At 38.4% G+C, this 19,124-nt stretch overlaps 1 protein-coding gene across 2 annotated transcripts; it reads left to right on the forward strand.

The window, feature by feature from the left end:
- The first annotated feature begins 5,083 nt into the window (after positions 1 to 5,083).
- Positions 5,084 to 17,753, forward strand: LOC105056609 (glucomannan 4-beta-mannosyltransferase 9). Of its 2 annotated transcripts, XM_010938865.4 has the most exons (10): positions 5,084 to 5,252; positions 5,320 to 5,675; positions 5,754 to 5,852; positions 10,206 to 10,458; positions 15,020 to 15,130; positions 15,500 to 15,636; positions 16,252 to 16,365; positions 16,454 to 16,653; positions 16,872 to 17,066; positions 17,145 to 17,753. In XM_010938865.4, exons 1-10 carry the CDS (start codon positions 5,135 to 5,137, stop codon positions 17,305 to 17,307), a joined length of 1,746 nt encoding a protein of 581 aa, XP_010937167.1. In that variant the 5' UTR covers positions 5,084 to 5,134; the 3' UTR covers positions 17,308 to 17,753. The 2 variants fall into 2 exon arrangements, with proteins under 2 accessions (XP_010937167.1, XP_019709887.3); XM_019854328.3 differs by lacking the exon at positions 5,754 to 5,852.
- The last annotated feature ends 1,371 nt before the right edge of the window (positions 17,754 to 19,124 follow it).

Below are 19,124 nucleotides of genomic sequence, written 5' to 3' on the forward strand. Positions count from 1 at the left end.
GTTATTTTTGCTCCAATGGAGTAATGGTGCAATAAATAGAATGAATAAATTTAGTTTTTTTTTTTCTTTTTTCAAAAAAAAAAGGGAAAAAGAACAAGTCAGATGTTATTGCTAAGCGTTACACGCAACGATCAGACATGGTTGCATGATTCTAAATGGGACATTTATTGTGCCATCACACAATGCTCAGAGTTCCAACAGGCCACAGAACTTCAAAAGTCCTCCTTGGCCCTTCAATACAACTAAAGAGACATAATTACTAATTGCATGATTTATTAGCAATCCAGCTTATCAAGGGAACAAAATGCCTCTGGCACTACTTGGGAGTGAAACTTCATCAAAGAACATCCGACTTTTATGGATTTCATATTATCAGCAACTTGGTTGTTTTCTAATAAATTATGAACTTAAAATTTTTCAAGAAAAAGGTAGTAACAACATCAACAAAACAAGTAAAGCAATAGTTAATGTCCTGGTCTTCATAACAATCAAAAGAAAAAGAACAATCAAGAAATTGAAAACGGAATACCGAACAGAACAACCATCAAGTTTGAATTATTTCGAGCTATATAATGGGCCAGATTTAGTAATATCATTTACAAAATTTTGAGCAGATCCAACTTAAAGATTCATCCTGAATCAATGTAAACAAAGGCCATTATTAGGTTGGACCATTGATATTCCTAGCAACAATGGATTGGTGCAATTTTATCAAACCAAGAACGGCCACTTCACAGCTGCATTGGCACGAGGAATCCTTTTTGAGTGACTAAATCACACCTTAGCAATTTGCTTCATATGGGGCATATTCTTTTGACAAGCTGAAAGCTATAGACTTGTTTGCTACCTATCAAAATATATTTGAAATTAATTGCACCAGCTTTGATTAGTTATTGTTGGGTGGATATCTGGCCAGGACACCACCTCCCAAGATCCTTTCAGTACCACGCGATGCAGCAGGAAGAAAGAAGAAACAAAACAAAAGGAAAAACAATCAAAATACGTGGATCAGCCACAAAAGGGCTCGCCTCCACGGGGCATGCAAACTTCACTATGAAAAGAAAATTTTACAAGAGGAGATCTCACCCTCAACCCTTGTACACCAATTCTCTCTCACATGAAGTTTCCCTCACAAAAGCTCTCTCTCTCTTGGAGACCCCCCTGAACCCCTGAAGAGCCTGGCGACCGCTGTCCAGGAGTCTCCTGCTCCTTCTCTCACAGCGCCCTCACCTCTCTCTCTCTTCTCGGGGTCGTACGGCCTTCTTACGGCGAGAAACACAAAACCACAACCCTCTGTTTGTCTCAGGCCTTTTTAAAGGCTTAAACTAGGTTTAATCCTTGATTAGAGAGGGATTAGGAATCCTAAACAAAGCCAAAAACCTCCTGGACCGTCGGATCAAGACCGGGAACCACCTGGGCCCTCCGATTGCGCTCCGGTCCACGGAATAGTGCCGTGAACCGCGAGAAATGCGTGGGAAACGCCCACGCGGTCCACAGACCGCGCCGTGGACCACCCGGTCCACGGTGGATCGGGGCAAGGGCCAGCAGGCCGCTGGCCTAGGCCGGCCCGCGCGCACGGGCCTGGGCCGCGCCTGCGCGCGGGCCCGTGCGCGCCTGGGCTGCGCGCCAGCCTGGGCCACGCGCCCCGCTGGGCTGCGCGCCCGCCTGGGCCGCGGGCCCCCCCGCGCGGGCCTGGGTCGCGCGTCCCGCGCGCCGCCGCCTGCGGCCGCGCCGCTGCCGTCCGCCGCCGGTCGCCGGCGATCCTCCGCCGCCTCGATTCTCGTGCCGACTTCATAAGCTCGTATCTCCTCCATCCGAGCTCCGTTTCAGGTGATCTTGATCTCGTTGGACTCCGTTTTTCGCCGCGAACCTCGTTGTGGGCTCAATGTGGGCTGAATCTCGAGGCGTCAAATCCTAACAGTTATATACTGAAGCTTCAAGCACTATATATTTTGGTGCCAATCGGACTCCTGGGCAACAATTTTTTTTTATATAAGCTCCATCATTGAAGCATATGGTTGTTCATAAATAAGCATAATTTATATTATATACTAAAAGTGGATTGAAGATTTTGAATATATCAATTTTCTACTGTTACCGGAAAGTAATTAGAGGAGGATCATCAAATTCGATCTGATCACTACGAGTACAAGTAGATAGGGTTTTGAAATAAAATCTGTTGCATCAGAAAGTTGAATCACATATCAATTTTATAAAACAAAAAGATAACTTTTAATAACCTGCTCGTACAATATTTGACTAAGATGCCTTTTTAATAAAAAAAACAATTAACTATTTACAATATTATACAATCAAAGAAAAATTCCATCATGTAAGTCTTGATATAGGTTGATTAAGGTAAAAATTATCGTTTCAGCAAGGATTTTGATTGAACATATCTCAAACTGAAAAGAATTAGGCAAAACAATTAAAGAAATTTGATTTAAAAGTCGAGATCTACCTCCTATAAAATTTTAATTTTTTAATTCTTATCCTCACTACTCATATCTAATTTGGAAAAGTTGTAACATCTTTTAATTAAAAGAGAAACCTAATTTAGATTATATAAGGATGCATTTTATTAGTATAAATTGAGATTTTGTAACTCAATTTTATCATTGCTAATAAAAGAAAGTTCCTTAATAAATCTGGGTGGCAAACCTTGCTTCTCTTTTCCTTCAAAAAAAAAGAAAAGAAAAGAAAAAGAAGAAGAAAGAAAGGAGGACTAAGATGCTACTTTACCAATTTTTCTATTAACTATTTTTTTTAAAAAAAATTAAACTTAGTAAGTAGAAAGAATTTCTTCCTTCCTCTCGATTGGATTAGGTTCAAAAGCTTGTTTAGTTCTGATACATTTCAAGTTAAGACCATGCACCCATGGTCAATTATAGCATGACCTAGACATATTTTAGTAATGCATGGAAAATTCATTAGAATCTCCAAGCATATAGTGTTGTCAGCAAGAATTCTTTTGATTATGAAGTAAGCAATGGGATTCCCTATTCTCTTTCCAACCAATGCTTAAGGTTAACGCTAACCCACCTTACATATCTTCATCCCAAATCTTGATTTACCCACAAAGTTTCTATTTTTATCACATTCATGACCCAAAGTGTTTGGTTCATCGATCATTTTATAATAAATCAATTTGGCAGTAGAGGCTCTCCTTCTTTGTCATATCATTGCTTGGTTCCTAAAAAATCCAGAGATGAAAGATAAAGTCATGCTGTTTTTGTCCACTTTTTGGCTGTAGAGCATAGAAAATGTATGATAACAAATCCCTCTTTTCCGTGCAATCAGAATTCCCGATTATTATTTTTGTTATTTTCTCTTCACAAGATGGTTCAGACTCAAGACAAAATCAAGTAGAACATCAAATGTTAAAAAAAAAAATCATTTTTTACCAGCACCATCCTGCCATAAGGTACTTGTATGTTTGTTCCCCCACCTTTGGCTTGTAAGTAGGAAATGTTTTACTAAAGAGAGGCACAACATAGAGGCATAACCTTGTTCCATGTAAAGGTAACCAAGAAAAGATGAGTAAAATTCTCATGACTCTAAGAAACAAAAAGTGATTTCAATGATTGGACTGCCCTCAATCGATACACTTTGGACTTTTTGCACAAGACACTCATGTGTTTGCTCAGAAAAAAACATAATCCAAACTTCATCATACAACATTTTAGATCACTTTATGGGTGTTATCCATGTGATGCCTGCATAGGATTCCACATGCACATTACTTTGGTTGCAAATGATTAAAATTTCCAAAAACAAAAAGAAGAACAGCCAAAGTTGAACATGGCAACATGTCTCAAAACAATTATACTTGTATTCATTGCCAACAAAGCGACTAATTCTATGATAGCATGGCAAAGAACCTCCTTCCTTCCAATATAATTTTATCATCCAAGTCAATTTTAAAAAAAAAAGAATAGAGATACATGTATAGAGTTGAATACATTTCGGACATATATATTTGATTGGAGGAAATTGAGCTTTGAACGAGTGATTTCTATTTTAATAATTTGATTGACAGAATTACATTCCTTACTTTAATTTCAAAGAACATAAAAATATCATAATTTTTTAAAATTCAATCTTGATTTTTTTCTTAGTATTTAGATCCGTTTCAAATCCTGGCTAAAGTCATGAATCAAATGAGCCGAAAAAATATGATCATTTTAATTCTTCTTTTAATCCATTCCACTTTCGATTTCAAGAACCCAACGCATCTTTAAATAAAACTATTTCATTATTTCTAGTAGAATAATTCTTTCAAAATTAAGCAGTAACCTTTTTAATTACTCTTGTTTTACCGTTGAATAAAAAAAAACTGAATAAATAGATTTTATTCCACATTTCAATATGTCTGCCTAAACTCTTCAAGCATCAGACGTCTAGATTTGAATGCATGAAATGGACGGCGGAGATGGCCCCCTGATTGACCTGCTTTCAGAGCGAGCCCTGCCCAATCCCTGGCGGCGACTTGTAAGGACTTCGGACAGCGTACCTAAAACATGGTGGACCCGCACCTCTTCTCGCAACCAACCTCTTCTCCAACCCGCACATTTTGTCGCGTACCCATTTCTCCACCGGCTCGGCGCGAAAGAATGATTGATCCCTTTTGTGTCCGACGACCGTTGGATCTCACCCTGCCTAGCCCTCAAAGCATTCCTACCCCTCCATTCATCCGTTGCACAGATCTCGAAGCTGCCATTGTATGATCCAACGGTCAATACCTGCGGAGGAAGGTGAATCCTTCTTTCGTGCAAAAGATACGACCCCTCATTGCCCTAGAGTACCCCGACGCTGATTGCTGACTAGGGTAATTGCTGCAAGCAATCTAACAGCCAATCCGAGTAAAAAAAAATTTGGGCACCGGGAAAACGTAACAACGAAGGAATCCAATCAAAGAGAGAACCGAGGACTGGTGCCACAAAGAAATAGGTCCCATTCTTTTGTCCCTTCTCGGGGTGCAGGAACATTATGGGAGAAAATGGAGCGAAAACGTGGCCCCACCCCTATCTTACTTTTTTTAAGTAGAGACGCTGGAGGAAAGGCAACCAACAGCTCAAAAAACCGCAGAAGAATTGAAGGGAGGGGAGGGGCGGGCGAAGAAAGAAAGAAAGGAATGGAGGCGAGTGCAATGAGAGCCGCTCTCTTCATCGTCCTCGCCACCGCCGCCGTGACCGCCACCGCTTCTAGCGAAGCCGACACCGTGCTCTTGCTCTCGACCTCCTTAGACGCAGGTAAATACTCTCCTCCTCTTCCTCCTCTCAAATCAATTAAGGGTTCTTATTGCTTCCATTTGAACAGATTTTTTTCTGGGGAATGTCTCTTGGTCGGCTCGGGTCTCGATCTCGCGGGGATTGGACTTCTTTTTCCGATGGGAGGAAGGGGATTTCTTGGATCGGGTCGTGGTGGGGTGGAGGGTGGCGCGGAAGATGGCGGTTGCGCCGCTGCTGCGGGCAGCGGTGGTGCTGTGCCTGGCGATGTCGGTGATGCTGCTGGTGGAGGTGGTATCCATGGCCGTCTGCAGCCTCGCCGTCAAGCTCCTCCGCCGGCGGCCGGAGAAGCGGTACAAATGGGAGCCCATTAAGGGCGATCTCGAGTCCGGCAATCTGGCCTACCCCATGGTCCTCGTCCAGATCCCTATGTACAACGAGAAAGAGGTGCTTCTCTCTCTTTCTTCTGGTTTTATTAGCAATAGCTGTGGGGATTAATGGGGGAAAGGGATTGGGTGCTCATAGGTGTACAAGCTATCAATTGGGGCTGCGTGTGGGCTCTCCTGGCCGTCGGATCGAATCATCATCCAAGTTCTCGATGATTCCACGGATCCAACGATCAAGGTACATTGCATCATAATCTCGATTGGTAGCTGGATTATTTCAGCACATAAATATATATCATTAACCTGGTAGATTCGCTAATTAACTATATTTCCATTTCGAAAAATTGATAATTTCACCCTTCTATTTTGCGGTTTCCCACCTAATATTTTCTTTCCAAATTTTAATTGTTGTATTGGTTGGGGCCGGGGGGTTAGTGTTAACTTCAACCAGTATTTTTATGTTTCCAGCGAGTTGTAGTCTACTGTTTTTTTTTTTTTTGTTCCCTTCCTGCTAAAAGAAAAGCACTGGATGAGAATATCCTTATTTTACCTTCTCCGACTTAATTATGAAAGGGGTAAAAAATGCAGCTGATGAAAGTTACCGTATCATGTCACATGGAAAGTATCCCTGTAATTATGAACACGTGGGCCCCACACATCGCGCAGCGTTTTCGTCCTTGGGCTCGTTAGTTGGCTGGCGTGGGCCTAGAATGTTACAAACGAGAAACAATGGGAGCGCGGTTTGGTCGGAGACGGGCGGCTGAGTTAGACCGCTAATGACCGGACCTGTTTAATGACTTCCTCGTGCTCCTTGGAGCCCGTGGGAATTGTGGGATCTTCTGATGTTAGTCCTAGCATACTTTCCTTTACTAAACTTGTCCCATTATATCCACTTGATATAAACTATTGGTGTAGTTGTTTTTTCCTTCTTTTCGGTGTGCGAGACAAAATTATATCACCCTCTGACATTTAGAATTTTATCAATTTAACATAAGAAGTTATAGTTGTCTCACATGGTAAATTGTTGTTATTGGTTTGGTCAGAATGAGTGGCCTGTTTTGTTAATCCTTTGGTCAGTCCAGGTTCGAGATAAAAAAAGTCTGGTGAGTCGCAAACGTTTTTTTTTTTTAATAAGTTGGGTGGTGGCTTCAGAATGTGCCTAGGGGATATTCTAAGAAAAATGATATCAAGACAAACCTTGTGAAAACAAATATGGAAAGAGACATGGAAATAAGGATGATGTGCAGGTGGTCCCTACCTGTGAGCTGAAAATGAAAGACCTGTGAGAAAAGTCCTAAGAGCTGGTGTGAGTGTAGCAGTTGTCATATTCTTTTTGGAGGTTTCATTATTTTTTCCTAATCCGAAGAGGGGGTGACTTGGTGGTAACCGTTTGCCAGCTTTTCATTGAGATTATGTTCCAAGGAGTTTGGTTTTCCTCCCAATTTAGTACATGATATTTGCTCTTTCTAACTTGGTGATAATGAGGCCTTCTGTTAGCCAAATTAAGCATGCTGAAACCAAAAGGAAAAATTGCGTATTTAGCAAGTCAAAGACAGAAATGTTATTTGGAGTCAAGAAACTAATCAGTTATTTGTATGACTATTAATATAGAATCATGGTGATTGTAGATCTTCATTTACCTGAAAATATTTTATAGTGATTAGATGTACGGCGTAATGCCTAAATGGGCAGTGGACAGGATTATTTTGTTGAAATTTGATGTTTCTTTTAAAATTTAAACTTTAACTTAAAGAATGATATAGGATCAGGTCTGTCATCTGCATCAAAATGCCATTGGGTATGATATGGTTCAAATAACATCCACCAGTTGGCAGTTTCATCAAGTTTTTCTGCTGAAGATATTTTATGCCTAGTGGCCCAAATTTCATCTGAAAATATGAATAAATTATCCCTGATGGCCTTTTGTCTTTTTGTTTCTTAGTTAGTGGAACATATTATTATTAAGATAAAGAACCCGCTGAATTAGCTGCAAGTAAGTGAATTCTAGTTAATTCAGATCAAAATGTCTTCATGTAAAGTGCAACTAAAAGAAAGATATCATTGCTGGAGATTTGGCACTTTTTTTTTTCTTTTGAAGTTCTGCTTTGTGCTTAACTCAGGATCAGTGGACAAGTCAACCTGGTTAAACTAGGGTAATTTTCCCAACCATCTTCTCTTTAAAATCATTATAATCCATTAGTCTATGACCTCAGCTCAGGCCACTTGATATATTGTAGAGCATTTCAAAGTAAAATTGTGGTTGGAATCACCCATAAAGAATGGCACTATGGCTATTCACTCTTGTTAAAATGGTTCTAATTTCTAAAGAATTTGGACCCTACCTTTCTCGACTATGCCAAGCCTATTAGCCCATCAGTATCAGGTTCTAGAGTATGTTAAGCCTTGTGACCCAACATACAGTTCCTTCTGCTCCTTGATTATATCATTGATCTCGTGGGATAAGTGTATCCTGGTTTGTCTGTGGAACGGGATGCCTCACTATCCCGTCTTGTTCTAATGGCGCTTCTGGTCATACATTCTGATAGATATCCTCCATCTTTCTTCCTTTCGTCTTTCATTTCTCTTTCTTTCTTGCATTCTTTTTCTTCTTTTTTCTCTTCCTTCTTTGCTTTCTTTTTCTTCTACCTTCCTTTCTCTTCTTTCCTTTTTCATTTTTTTTCTTATCCATTTCTTTCTTTTTTTTCTTTTTTCTTCTTCTTTTCTTTCCTTTCTTTCGTATTTCCTACGTTTTTTTTCCTTTTCTTTTCCCTTCCCTTCTTTCATTTTAACTTCTTTTTTCCTTTCACTTTTTTCCTTTCTTCATCTTTCCTTTTTTTTATTTTTCTCTTTCTTCCTCCTCATATGGATGGGTTTCGAATTTCCAACCTTATCCTGGTCCCATTTTATCATAGGAACATGATGGGACAACTAGGACACACTCCATCTTGCTAGGACATAAAATCTTGGATGCAAGGACCGCCGAACTGGAATCAGAGCCCGTGTCGACCAGTCGACAATACGGTTCGGTACGGATCTGTACCGTTCCATGCCAGGTTGAACCGATAGGGTAGAGAAGGGGAGAGGGAGAAGAAAGAGAGGAAGAAAGAGAAGGGGAAAGAAGGGGAGAGAAGGGGGGAGAGAAAGAGGAAGAGAGGTGCCGGAGGTCGTCGGAGGACCTGAGGGCGGTCGAGACAGAGGAGGACCTCTGCCCTCCTCCTGTGCGAAACAGGGGTCCGCCCCTTTTTGCATTTTTTTGTGGCTTGTATCGAGCGAAGCGCGATAAAAGCCAAAAAAAATGCAAAACAGGGGCGAACCCCTATTTCACATGGAAGGAGGGCGGAGGCCCTCCTCTGGCCTCAGCCGCCCTTAGGTCCCTCGGTGTGGGCTCGTCGGCTGTCGGAGATATCATGGTGGTGGCATCATCTGTTCGAAGGCCTCGACAGCCTTCGAACACCCGATAAGGCTCTCCCCCTCTTTCTCTCCTTCCCTTCCTCCATCGTACTATGCTCGGCAAGAGGTTGGATGGCTTTTGGCAGCCGTTGGAGGCCCTTTCTTCCTCTCCCTCTCCTTATCTCCTCCCTTTCTCTCTCTCTTTTTTCTCCCTCCCTCCAAGATGGCCACTATGCCGTTTTGTACGTTGGAACCGGACCGGTTTTTCATCAGTACGGTTCGGCATGGCCTGAATTGTCCGATTCAGAACGGTTCGGCATGGCCTGAATTGTCCGATTCAGAACGGTTCGGATAACGATGCTTAGATGTAACCTTCTTTTCTTTATGAACTGAACTCAATTTAGGTATATATTCTATTTACTTATTATAATTCTAAAAATTATGCATCTATCTGTGTTTTTAGATGCATCAAAAAGTATTGATAATTCATGGCCAATGATTAAAATTTACATACAACATATTTTCTACTAGGCTTCTATGATATTATTTCTTATCCAGCAAACATATACTGCTAAAGTCAGTGCTCAAATTTATTTTGGATACCTTTCATCTTAAATTTATTTTGGATACCTTTCATTAAAACCAGCATTGATACCACATCATATCACATAATCATTACCATAACCTTCAAGACTCATCCCAACTACTTGGGTCATCATGCCACATCCCAGTGACAAATTATATTCACAGCAACTATGAAAAGATTACATTTGAATGATGAACATCAAAAAGAAATAAATAAATAAAATTGAACCTTGATGCCAATTTTCTATGCACATGGGAGTAACAATAAACTCATGGTTCTGGTTCATACATGGCTTATCTTGACATCTAAAGTTGTTGGTATCTGGCATAAGGCACAAATAATTCACCCAATTAATTCGAGGAAACCTGCCTTGGAAATTGACATTGATATATTATTACTCATCAAAGATATACCTTCCAGTCTGAACCTCACCGACGGAGTTGTTACAGCCAAGTTGTTTAACCTGTCTTAATTGTAAGCTTACGGTTTTGCAGCAAATAATTTAATGATTCCAATTCTATCTTCTAGGTAAGTAGGCTAGCAATTAATTTTCGTTCCTAAGAAATTTGAGTTTTCTAACGCTCTTAATTTCCTTTTGCAAAATTTCCATGCTAGGATCTAGTGGAACTGGAATGCAAGTTTTGGGCAAGTAAAGGCATGAATATATATTATGAGGTCAGAGGCAACAGGAAAGGGTACAAAGCAGGTGCCTTAAAGGAAGGAATGGAACATAGCTATGTTCAACAATGTGACTTTGTTGCCATATTTGACTCTGATTTCCAACCAGAATCCGACTTTCTTATGAGGGCTATCCCTTTTCTGGTGTATAATCCAAAGATTGCTCTTGTTCAAGCACGCTGGGATTTTGGTAAGACCAACAATTTCTTCTGCATAAACTTCAATATCCATAGAAGTAATTTCACATATAAAAGAATTTTACTATGTTACGACTTAATGGCTCATTTCATAATGTGCTAATTCCAGACTGCATCTATTTTCTACATCTAAACTGCCAAGTGATTTGAGTTCCCGAAATAATGTGTGCCACTACTTCGGCTAAGACACCTTAAAACTACGTTGCATTAAGTAGGACATGATCTAACCTGTGAAACATTATATTTATGCTTGCATATGTAGACATTGCATCTGAGTGATTCACATACCCAAGCACAAGACTGTACCTTGAGCCAAACAAAGGGGCAAAAAAAAAGAAAGATTTCAAGTCTGAAGACATGCAGAAACTCCTGTTTACTGGTAGACAGAAAATGCTGCCTTCCTTGTTGAATGTGAAATTAGGTAAAAATGTCTGCAATTTTGAATCGACTTCAAATCTTCATTAATTCATCTCCATAGATGACATTAATTTAGCCCTGGTGAAATCTATCTTGTCAATGCAAACATGCAGCCTAATCTGATAAATAGACTTTATAGAAAAGCAGTTAGACTTTTGAAACACTAGACATTTAAAACAAGCTTCATAATCATAAAGTTAGGCTAAATAGGACACAATACTCTGATTATGTAGATTGCATTTTAAGCACAAGGAGAGTTTATTAGATGCAAATGTGGAGATGAAATAGTTTATTAGATGCAAATATGGAGATGAAATGCAATTAGTGGAATTTTATCCCAAGACAGTTTGACTTTGAAAGTGGGCCTAGAAAAATGGATATGAGATCTTAATGATCAGCCCAATAGAACAAATACTCTATTCATTTTGTAATTTAAGTTCTAGGGAAGTTGAATCATGAATGTAGAATTGGCCATTGTGAGCTCAAGAATGATGAAAAAATTGAGTAGAATATAACACTTGCAAGTATTCGATGGTTGAAAGAAGAGTGTGAGAAGGTAGATAGTGTGCCTTAATTGGGAGAAGTGTTCTTTTTGGCTGTATCTTTGAACTGCAGTCAGATATGGGGTTCCTTCATGTGCCATTTTTATCACATTATTATAAATATAAACATCTGGTTTGAGGATGATGAAACAATTTGCCTGTTCGCCTTTCCTTTCTGCTCTTTTCTTTCCTTTTTCTCCTGATGCTTGCTTCCAGTTTGTTAAAAATCATTTCATGTACTGTTTGGTGAAGACTTTATACTTTCCATTTGTTTAAACAGCAAATTATATTTTCATAGGTGCAGTTATCTTGAGTCTTCCAAGAGAATTATGTGTGGCTATCTATGGGTTCACCACCTATATGATCTTTGTCAAGTCAGCACACTCATGGTGAAAAGTGGATGGATAGGTTCAAGTCCTTCCGATTATAACCCCGGAACAGCTAAATAAAATGATAGAAAAATAATAGAAAATAAATTTGGCATGGTACAAGATTTGACATGGTTCACCAAAAATTTGGGTTACGTCCGCTAGAGCAGTGAGAGATCCACTATAATAAACATAATATAGGGATCTATTGTAATAAACCTAGGATACGGCCTTTTACAAGAGTTTGCCGAGAGGAAATAATCCAAAAAAATACAAGAAGGATATATAAGAACAAGAATTTGCCAAGAAATCTATCACAGATCCACTATGGTAAACATAGTATAGGGCCTTTTACATAAGAACATATGAGGATAAACATATGTGATAGATTTCTTGGATTTTAAAATTTGGAGGATAAACATAGTATTTACAAGAGGAAATAATCCAAAAAAATATGAGGATAAACATAAGAACAAGGCTTTGCCAAGAAATCTACCACAGAAGAAGCATGTCTTTTAGAGACCTAATACGTTGAGACCAAGATAAGACTATGGGAAAATAAGTTTATTCTATCTATCCACCCTCTCTCTCTTCTCTTTCTGTTCCTCTCATCTTCTCTTTCTTTTCTCTTTTTCTCTCACTTGCTCAAAAGCACCACTGAACCGCTCTTTTTCTCACCGGCATACAAGATGCAAAAGCTGCTCTTTATATGACTTGAGAGAGAGCATTGTTTCTCTTATTACCCAAGTTAGTTAAGGAATTTGTCCCTTCCTAGATGGTTGCATAGTCAACTCCAAACCAAACTTCGCTAAATCTGGGCTTTCCTAATGGAAATAGAAGTCCAAAACCCAATATTCTCCACCTTAGCTTCAATTGCCAAGCCAACCAGGAAATCCTGCAGAAGCCCTCTATCTCCCATCTCTCAAACAACGCCCCCTCCCCCTGGAGTAGTTCAACTCCTACTTGTGAAAAGCTCAAGCACCACTTGAATCTGCTTCTCCTGCCACCAATAGCATCACTCTTCCAGAAATTTCTCGGGGAAACTGCTTCTCTTGCTATAGCAAAAACAACCCTAGATGGCCACTTGCCTCCAACTACATCTTCCCAAGCATCATGTCTCCATTTCACTGTACCCACCATTAAAACTCTGCATACAAACCTGTGTCTAATCAACTGGTATATGTTGTCGTACTTCTTGCCTTTTATTAGCACCATGATGCCACATGTCATTCTCCACCTCATGCTGAACGCTTATAGCCTCTACAGTCTAGTGCACCAAGCAAAATCAACTTTCTGCAAATCTTTGGGATAATATCTCACCCGACTCAGAGTATGCACTACTCCATCAAACATCTGGATTTTTATTGTCGCTATACCACCAATCTCAAAAACTGAACTAATAGCCAATTGAACATTACCTTTACCTCAAAAGAATTGAACCCATCCCTTCCAGAGCAAACATGGTAAGAAATACCAAAATCCAAAATCCAAGCACCATCGAGAGCACCCATACCTTTAGAGATTGTAAGAACCTCCCCAACACCAATAGGCATAGATATTACCGTTTCTTTGGAAAACTCACCATCGTTCTGCTTCTATGTATGCTGTAGACATACATGTCTAACATACTCCTTATGGTAATGAAACTACACTTTGCCTTTATCTATAGACTTGAATCTCGATTATGCATCATCAAATCCTTTCTCTAGGATCTTCCTCTCTATCAGTGTAATACTTGAAGAGCCCACCTAACTATTTTTTCAAGCCTCCTCAATAAGCAATATTGAAACCAAGTTCTGCTGAGAGTTGCTGCACCATTGAAATTCATGATCAAACAATCCTATGCAATCAGGCATGGAGCTAAGCAATACCGCTGCTTTCTCCTTATCGTTGACCACGATCTCATTGATTGCTAACTAGCTAATCAATGTATTAAACCAATTCAGGTGCTCTTGCAACGAAGCTCCTTTCATCTTCAAGGTGTACAACTGGCTTCAAAGAAAAATCTTATTTAGTATAGATTTTCCCTTACATATGCTTCTCAACTTTTGTTACAATCCTTCAGCAGTAGTTTTTGAGGAAACATGAAGCAGAACTGACTCATCAAGTGTCAGATGAAGATCAGCTGTCACCATCTTGTCCCTCTTGGCGAGCTCTTCCTCAATCATCATAGAAGGTTTCTTTTCTTTGCCTTCAACCACCATGTCACACTCATCCTTCACCAACATAACCTGCATTTTAACTTCCAAAGTGCAAAGTTGATGCTCTTAAATCTTGGAATTTAAAATTTGGTCAAACTGCCCACCATCATGAAAAGTATATTAGTTTTCTCTACCATGGTTCCAAGATCAGATACCAATTGTTATAACCCAAGGACAACTTAATAAAATAATAAAAAATGATATAAAATAAAACTAGCACAATACATAAAGATTTAATGTAGTTCATATCAAATCCAGCCTACATTCATTGGGAAGCAAGATATTCATTATAATAAATAGAGTATAAGGCTTTTCATACGAATGTACCGAGAGAAAATAACCCAGAGAAAATACAAGAAGAGATCTTACTGAGAAATCTAACATGGAAGGAACATGTCACCAAGAGACAGCGGAGATGTCGAGACTAAAGATACAACTCCAAGAAAAATAATTTTCTTCTCTTCTCTCTCCTCCTCTCTCTCTCTCTTCTCTTTCTTTTTTTCTTTTTCTCTCAACTGCTCAAAAGTGCAGTGGAACACCTTTGTTCCACTCCTGCGTAAAAGATGCTGAGACCTCTTTATATGACTTGAGAGAAGGCATCAGTTCTCTTATTACCCAAGTTAGACGAGGACTTTGTCCTATCGTTGTGGTCCCATAATCAACTCCGACTGTGACTTGGCTAAATGTGGGCTTTTCTAATGACAAAATAAGTCAAAAACCCAACAATTCCGGGCCAAGTAAGGATTATCAAAGCCCCCTTGCCGCCCCTTCTTTCTCCTCCCCTCCCTCAGCACCCCGATGCATCAAAAAATAGGAGAGAGAGAGAGGGGGGGGGATAACATGTATGCTAAAAATTAAATAGTCATTGCGGCAAGTTTACCTTACACTTGGTTTTGTATGAGGCTTAATACACTTTCTGCAAAGTTTCCTCCACGAGTTTTGCAAAAAAGTTTTTATTCATTCTGATATTTCTGTTTTTAATTGACAGGAAGTTGCTGATGTGGCATTTCCCGGACGATTTTGCAGTGAATTCTACTGAGTGCTTGATGACAAGGATACAAAAGATGACCCTAGATTACCATTTCAAAGTGGAGCAGGAAGCAGGTTCATCCACCTTTGCCTTCTTCGGATTTAATGGTAAACCACCACCCCTTTTAGTCTCAGTTTAATTATTTGGAATGGGAATATGTTTATTGTCCTAGTAGATATATCAATTTTGCACTTTTTTTTTTTGGTTAAGATGACTTGGTAAGTTTCCTTTTGGCATTTGTTATTGTAATGGAAAAATGACTTGAATTTCAATTTAGTCCTGAGGAAAATCAACTGGATGCTTTAAAAATGGAATAGAGATCGAGAAATCAGAACTCAATAGAAGTTATAAGCTGAAAACACATTTTCAAGACATGATGTTTTTTCTAAGACTTAACCTCTTTTTTCTTTTTTTTTTTTTGATAAACTAAGACTTAACCTCTTTAGATTGATATTATCTAATGGATCTGCTTATAGGCACTGCTGGTGTGTGGAGGAAATCAGCTATTGATGAAGCTGGTGGTTGGAAAGATCGAACTACAGTAGAGGACATGGACTTGGCTGTTCGGGCAAGTCTTAAAGGATGGAAATTTGTTTATGTTGGTGATATTAAGGTATTAAATCTGCCTTCATTTAAGCTTGTTTTTGAAGTTAGTGGTGTGGGACATTGTAACATAGTTTATGTGGAAAGACCAATGTCATGTTCTCTTAAGTCTTAACCATTGTCATGGGTTGATGAATGCCTCACTTTAAGTGAAACCATGGATAATGGTTTTTCTTCATTTGTGTGTTTCAAGCTTGATCATTGTCCTTACAGGAAAATTCCACCAATTGAATAAAATTGACAAATTTGACCCATGCAAGATGGGACTACAGACCTTCAAGTTATGACTGACTCTATTCCAGAATCCAGCAAAATAAAAATTGAAAATCACCAATGGCCTTTTACTGGATAAATTTTTTTAACCTAGCTTATATATACATATATAATGCGTGAGTTTGAACTATTTCTACCAAAACAATGGTTGACAAACTTCCTGCTAGATTACTCATTCTTGTAGTATGGAGAGCACCGACAATTTCCAGATATTCTGTATGCTATGTAATCATCTCAGATCCACTGTGACTCTGACAAGTTATTAGTTGTCTGTGTACCACATTCAGTCAATCATTTTAATCTGCAAATCTCTGGTGAAGCCAATTGTTTTTTATGTTAACATCAACTGTAGGTCAGAAGTGAGCTGCCAAGTTCTTTTAAGGCATACCGCCATCAACAGCATAGGTGGACTTGCGGGGCAGCAAATTTATTCAGGAAAGTGGCAATAGAGACTGTAATGACCAAGGTAAGAATTCCTGGAAGGTGCAGGGTATGAGGATATTATGTAGAAAATTGTGTTTTGTATTATCTGATATGTTCTTTGTATGGAGCAGGAGGTATCCTTGTGGAAGAAGTTTCACGTGCTTTACAGTTTTTTCTTTGTGAGGAAGATCGTAGCCCATATCGTCACCTTTGTTCTCTACTGTGTTGTAATTCCAGCATCGGTTCTGGTTCCAGAAGTCAGCATTCCTACCTGGGGAGTGGTTTATATCCCAACAACTATTACAGTTCTCAATGCCATCAGAAATCCTAGGTCTGAAACTTTCAAAAATTATTTAAATATTCTATTTTACCCCTAATGAAGTGCCCTTGTGTGGTAGAGTCATATTAAAACTAGCTCTGCCATGTTCTTAACAAAATCACTGACTATTTGACTTACATTTATTGTCATTTTATGCAAAAGCATGTGCACAAACTCTCCACTTTATTAATTTCTTTAACCTGTTACGCTTTTGATTTGGATGTCAACAGGTCGATCCATCTTATGCCATTCTGGATTCTTTTTGAAAATGTGATGTCCATGCACCGGATGAAAGCAACCATGGTTGGTCTGTTTGAGGCAGGAGGTGTAAATGAGTGGGTTGTGACAGAGAAACTGGGAGATGCTCTCAAGGGAAAGCCTGAGACCCAGATACTCGAAAAGCCTCCGATCAGATTGAAAGACAGGTAACAATCATGCATATTGTATATGTTTACATCAGACGGACATATTACTGATATTGGTGACTTGCATTCTTTCATCAGAATCACGTTCTCAGAAATTGGATTTGCAGTCTTCCTCTTCTTTTGTGCATGCTGTGATGTTGCTTTTGGAGAAAATTACTACTACGTTTACATCTACCTCCAGGCTCTTGCATTTTTGGTAGTCGGCTTTGGTTATGTTGGCAGCTTCATCCCCAACTCATAGCAATGCTGGCACAATCAGTCATCATTTCTATTACTTCTGACAATTCTTTTGCTAGATCATAAAAATCACACATGATGTGAGGAGCTGTTGACAAGGAAACCCCGAGTTCTGAAATTGCTCCCTTGTAACAGTACAGTCAAATAGAGGCTTCAACCCAAAACAAGAAAAAAAGAAAGAAGGGCCAGATTTTTGGAGCCCTTGTTCCAGTGATTTCACATTTCATCTAACCGACGCTCCGACCATTCTTCTTGCCAGGTAGAAGCATAAATTTGATGACCATATGAATGCATTATTTTTATATGCAGGAGAGATGAAAACGAAGTAAAATGATATTTTGTATGCCCCTGGCTTTCTGTTAGAATTTGTTTTTTTTTTTTTAATTTTTTGAGTCATTTTTTTGATAAATTCTTGAGGAAACTTGAATTTAACCATTGGTTTGAGTGTTTCGATTGTTCTGGCTGTGGTGGCTGATGCATTGTTTCATGTATGCAACTGCACTTGAAGAAAGCAAATATACCACTCATCTGCAACAAAGCTCTGTCATGTGTATGGAGCTGATCAATGCTGCTGAACTGTTATGGCAAAACTCGTCGTGGGTATGACAGATCTTTTAGTATTGGATGCATGTCGTACATTCATGGAAGTGAAGGAACCTAATGACTGCAGCGTAAAGTGCGTGTTGTTGGACCTGTGTTTGTGAATACCCAAGAAATAGTTTGCTTGTGGGGAAGTCCACGTAGAATCACTGGAATCCAGTTGATGTTTATTTGGTTTTCGCTGCATGGCAGTAGGAATGAATATGATATAGGTATTATTCGTTTTGATTCATTTTCATATCTGAATTAATTTAAATATAAATAAAAATTTAAGGATGCAATTAATATCAGTATTTATATTTATGTTTGTTAAAAAAAAATAAATATGAATATTGATAAATAATTATCTAATTTATATTCGAAAATACAAATCTATATGTAATCATATATAATTATATAATATTTATTATTTTTTTTTAAAAAAATATAATCATATAAATATGTTATTAATTTGATTTATCATTTATTTAACAGTATTTTTAATTTATAATCATAAAATTTAATTATTTAAAATATATTTATAATTATATTTATATTTTTAATATTTAAATTATATTCGTATTTATTTAAAATAAATATGAATATAAATTTTTATATTTAAATAATTTTTATATTTATATTTATATTCATTAGATAAAATAAATATAGGTATGAATATATTGATATTCAATCCGTGTCTAGCCCTGGATGGGAAGCCAGAGTGAGTTTACAGAAGAGCTGTAAAACTACTCCGTTTTGGTTCCCGTGTTTACAAGTGAAGGTTACCTAAATAAATATAGGCATGGATATTGTGGTATTCAATCTGTGTCTAGCCCTGGATGAAAGGGCAGGATGAGTTTATAGAAGAGCTGTAAAACTACTCCGTTTTGGTTCCCGTGTTTGCAAGTGAAGGCGCCTGAAAACTGCGTACGCTCCACACCATTGCAGCATTTTGATTTTCCGCTTATAAGTTTATTAAAAGAAAAAAAATCTAGCTTCTGCACATTTGGTGGTAGGATTGCCAAAATACGATCCAATCAACCAATCTAATTCGTGTTCGACTCATCATATACAGATTTGAATTTAGACTAAATGAATTTGAGTCAGGATTGATCCATTTAATCTATTTAATAATTAGATCAGATTTGAGTTTTAGATATTTGACATGTTTAACTCATTTAATATTTAGATAAGATTGAATCAGATAATTTATTTAACCTATTTAACCTATTTCTGACCCAT

The sequence above is a fragment of the Elaeis guineensis genome, chromosome 13 (assembly GCF_000442705.2).
Source record: "Elaeis guineensis isolate ETL-2024a chromosome 13, EG11, whole genome shotgun sequence".
In the NCBI taxonomy this organism is placed as follows: domain Eukaryota; kingdom Viridiplantae; phylum Streptophyta; class Magnoliopsida; order Arecales; family Arecaceae; genus Elaeis; species Elaeis guineensis.

Coding starts and splice junctions, on each gene's coding strand:
- LOC105056609 (XM_010938865.4), top strand. CDS start 5,135: ATGGAGGCGAGTGCAATGAGAGCCGCTCTCTTCATCGTCCTCGCCACC. Junction 10,459..15,019: donor TCAAGCACGCTGGGATTTTG/GTAAGACCAACA, acceptor ACGATTTTGCAG/TGAATTCTACTGAGTGCTTG. Junction 15,637..16,251: donor TTTATGTTGGTGATATTAAG/GTATTAAATCTG, acceptor CATCAACTGTAG/GTCAGAAGTGAGCTGCCAAG.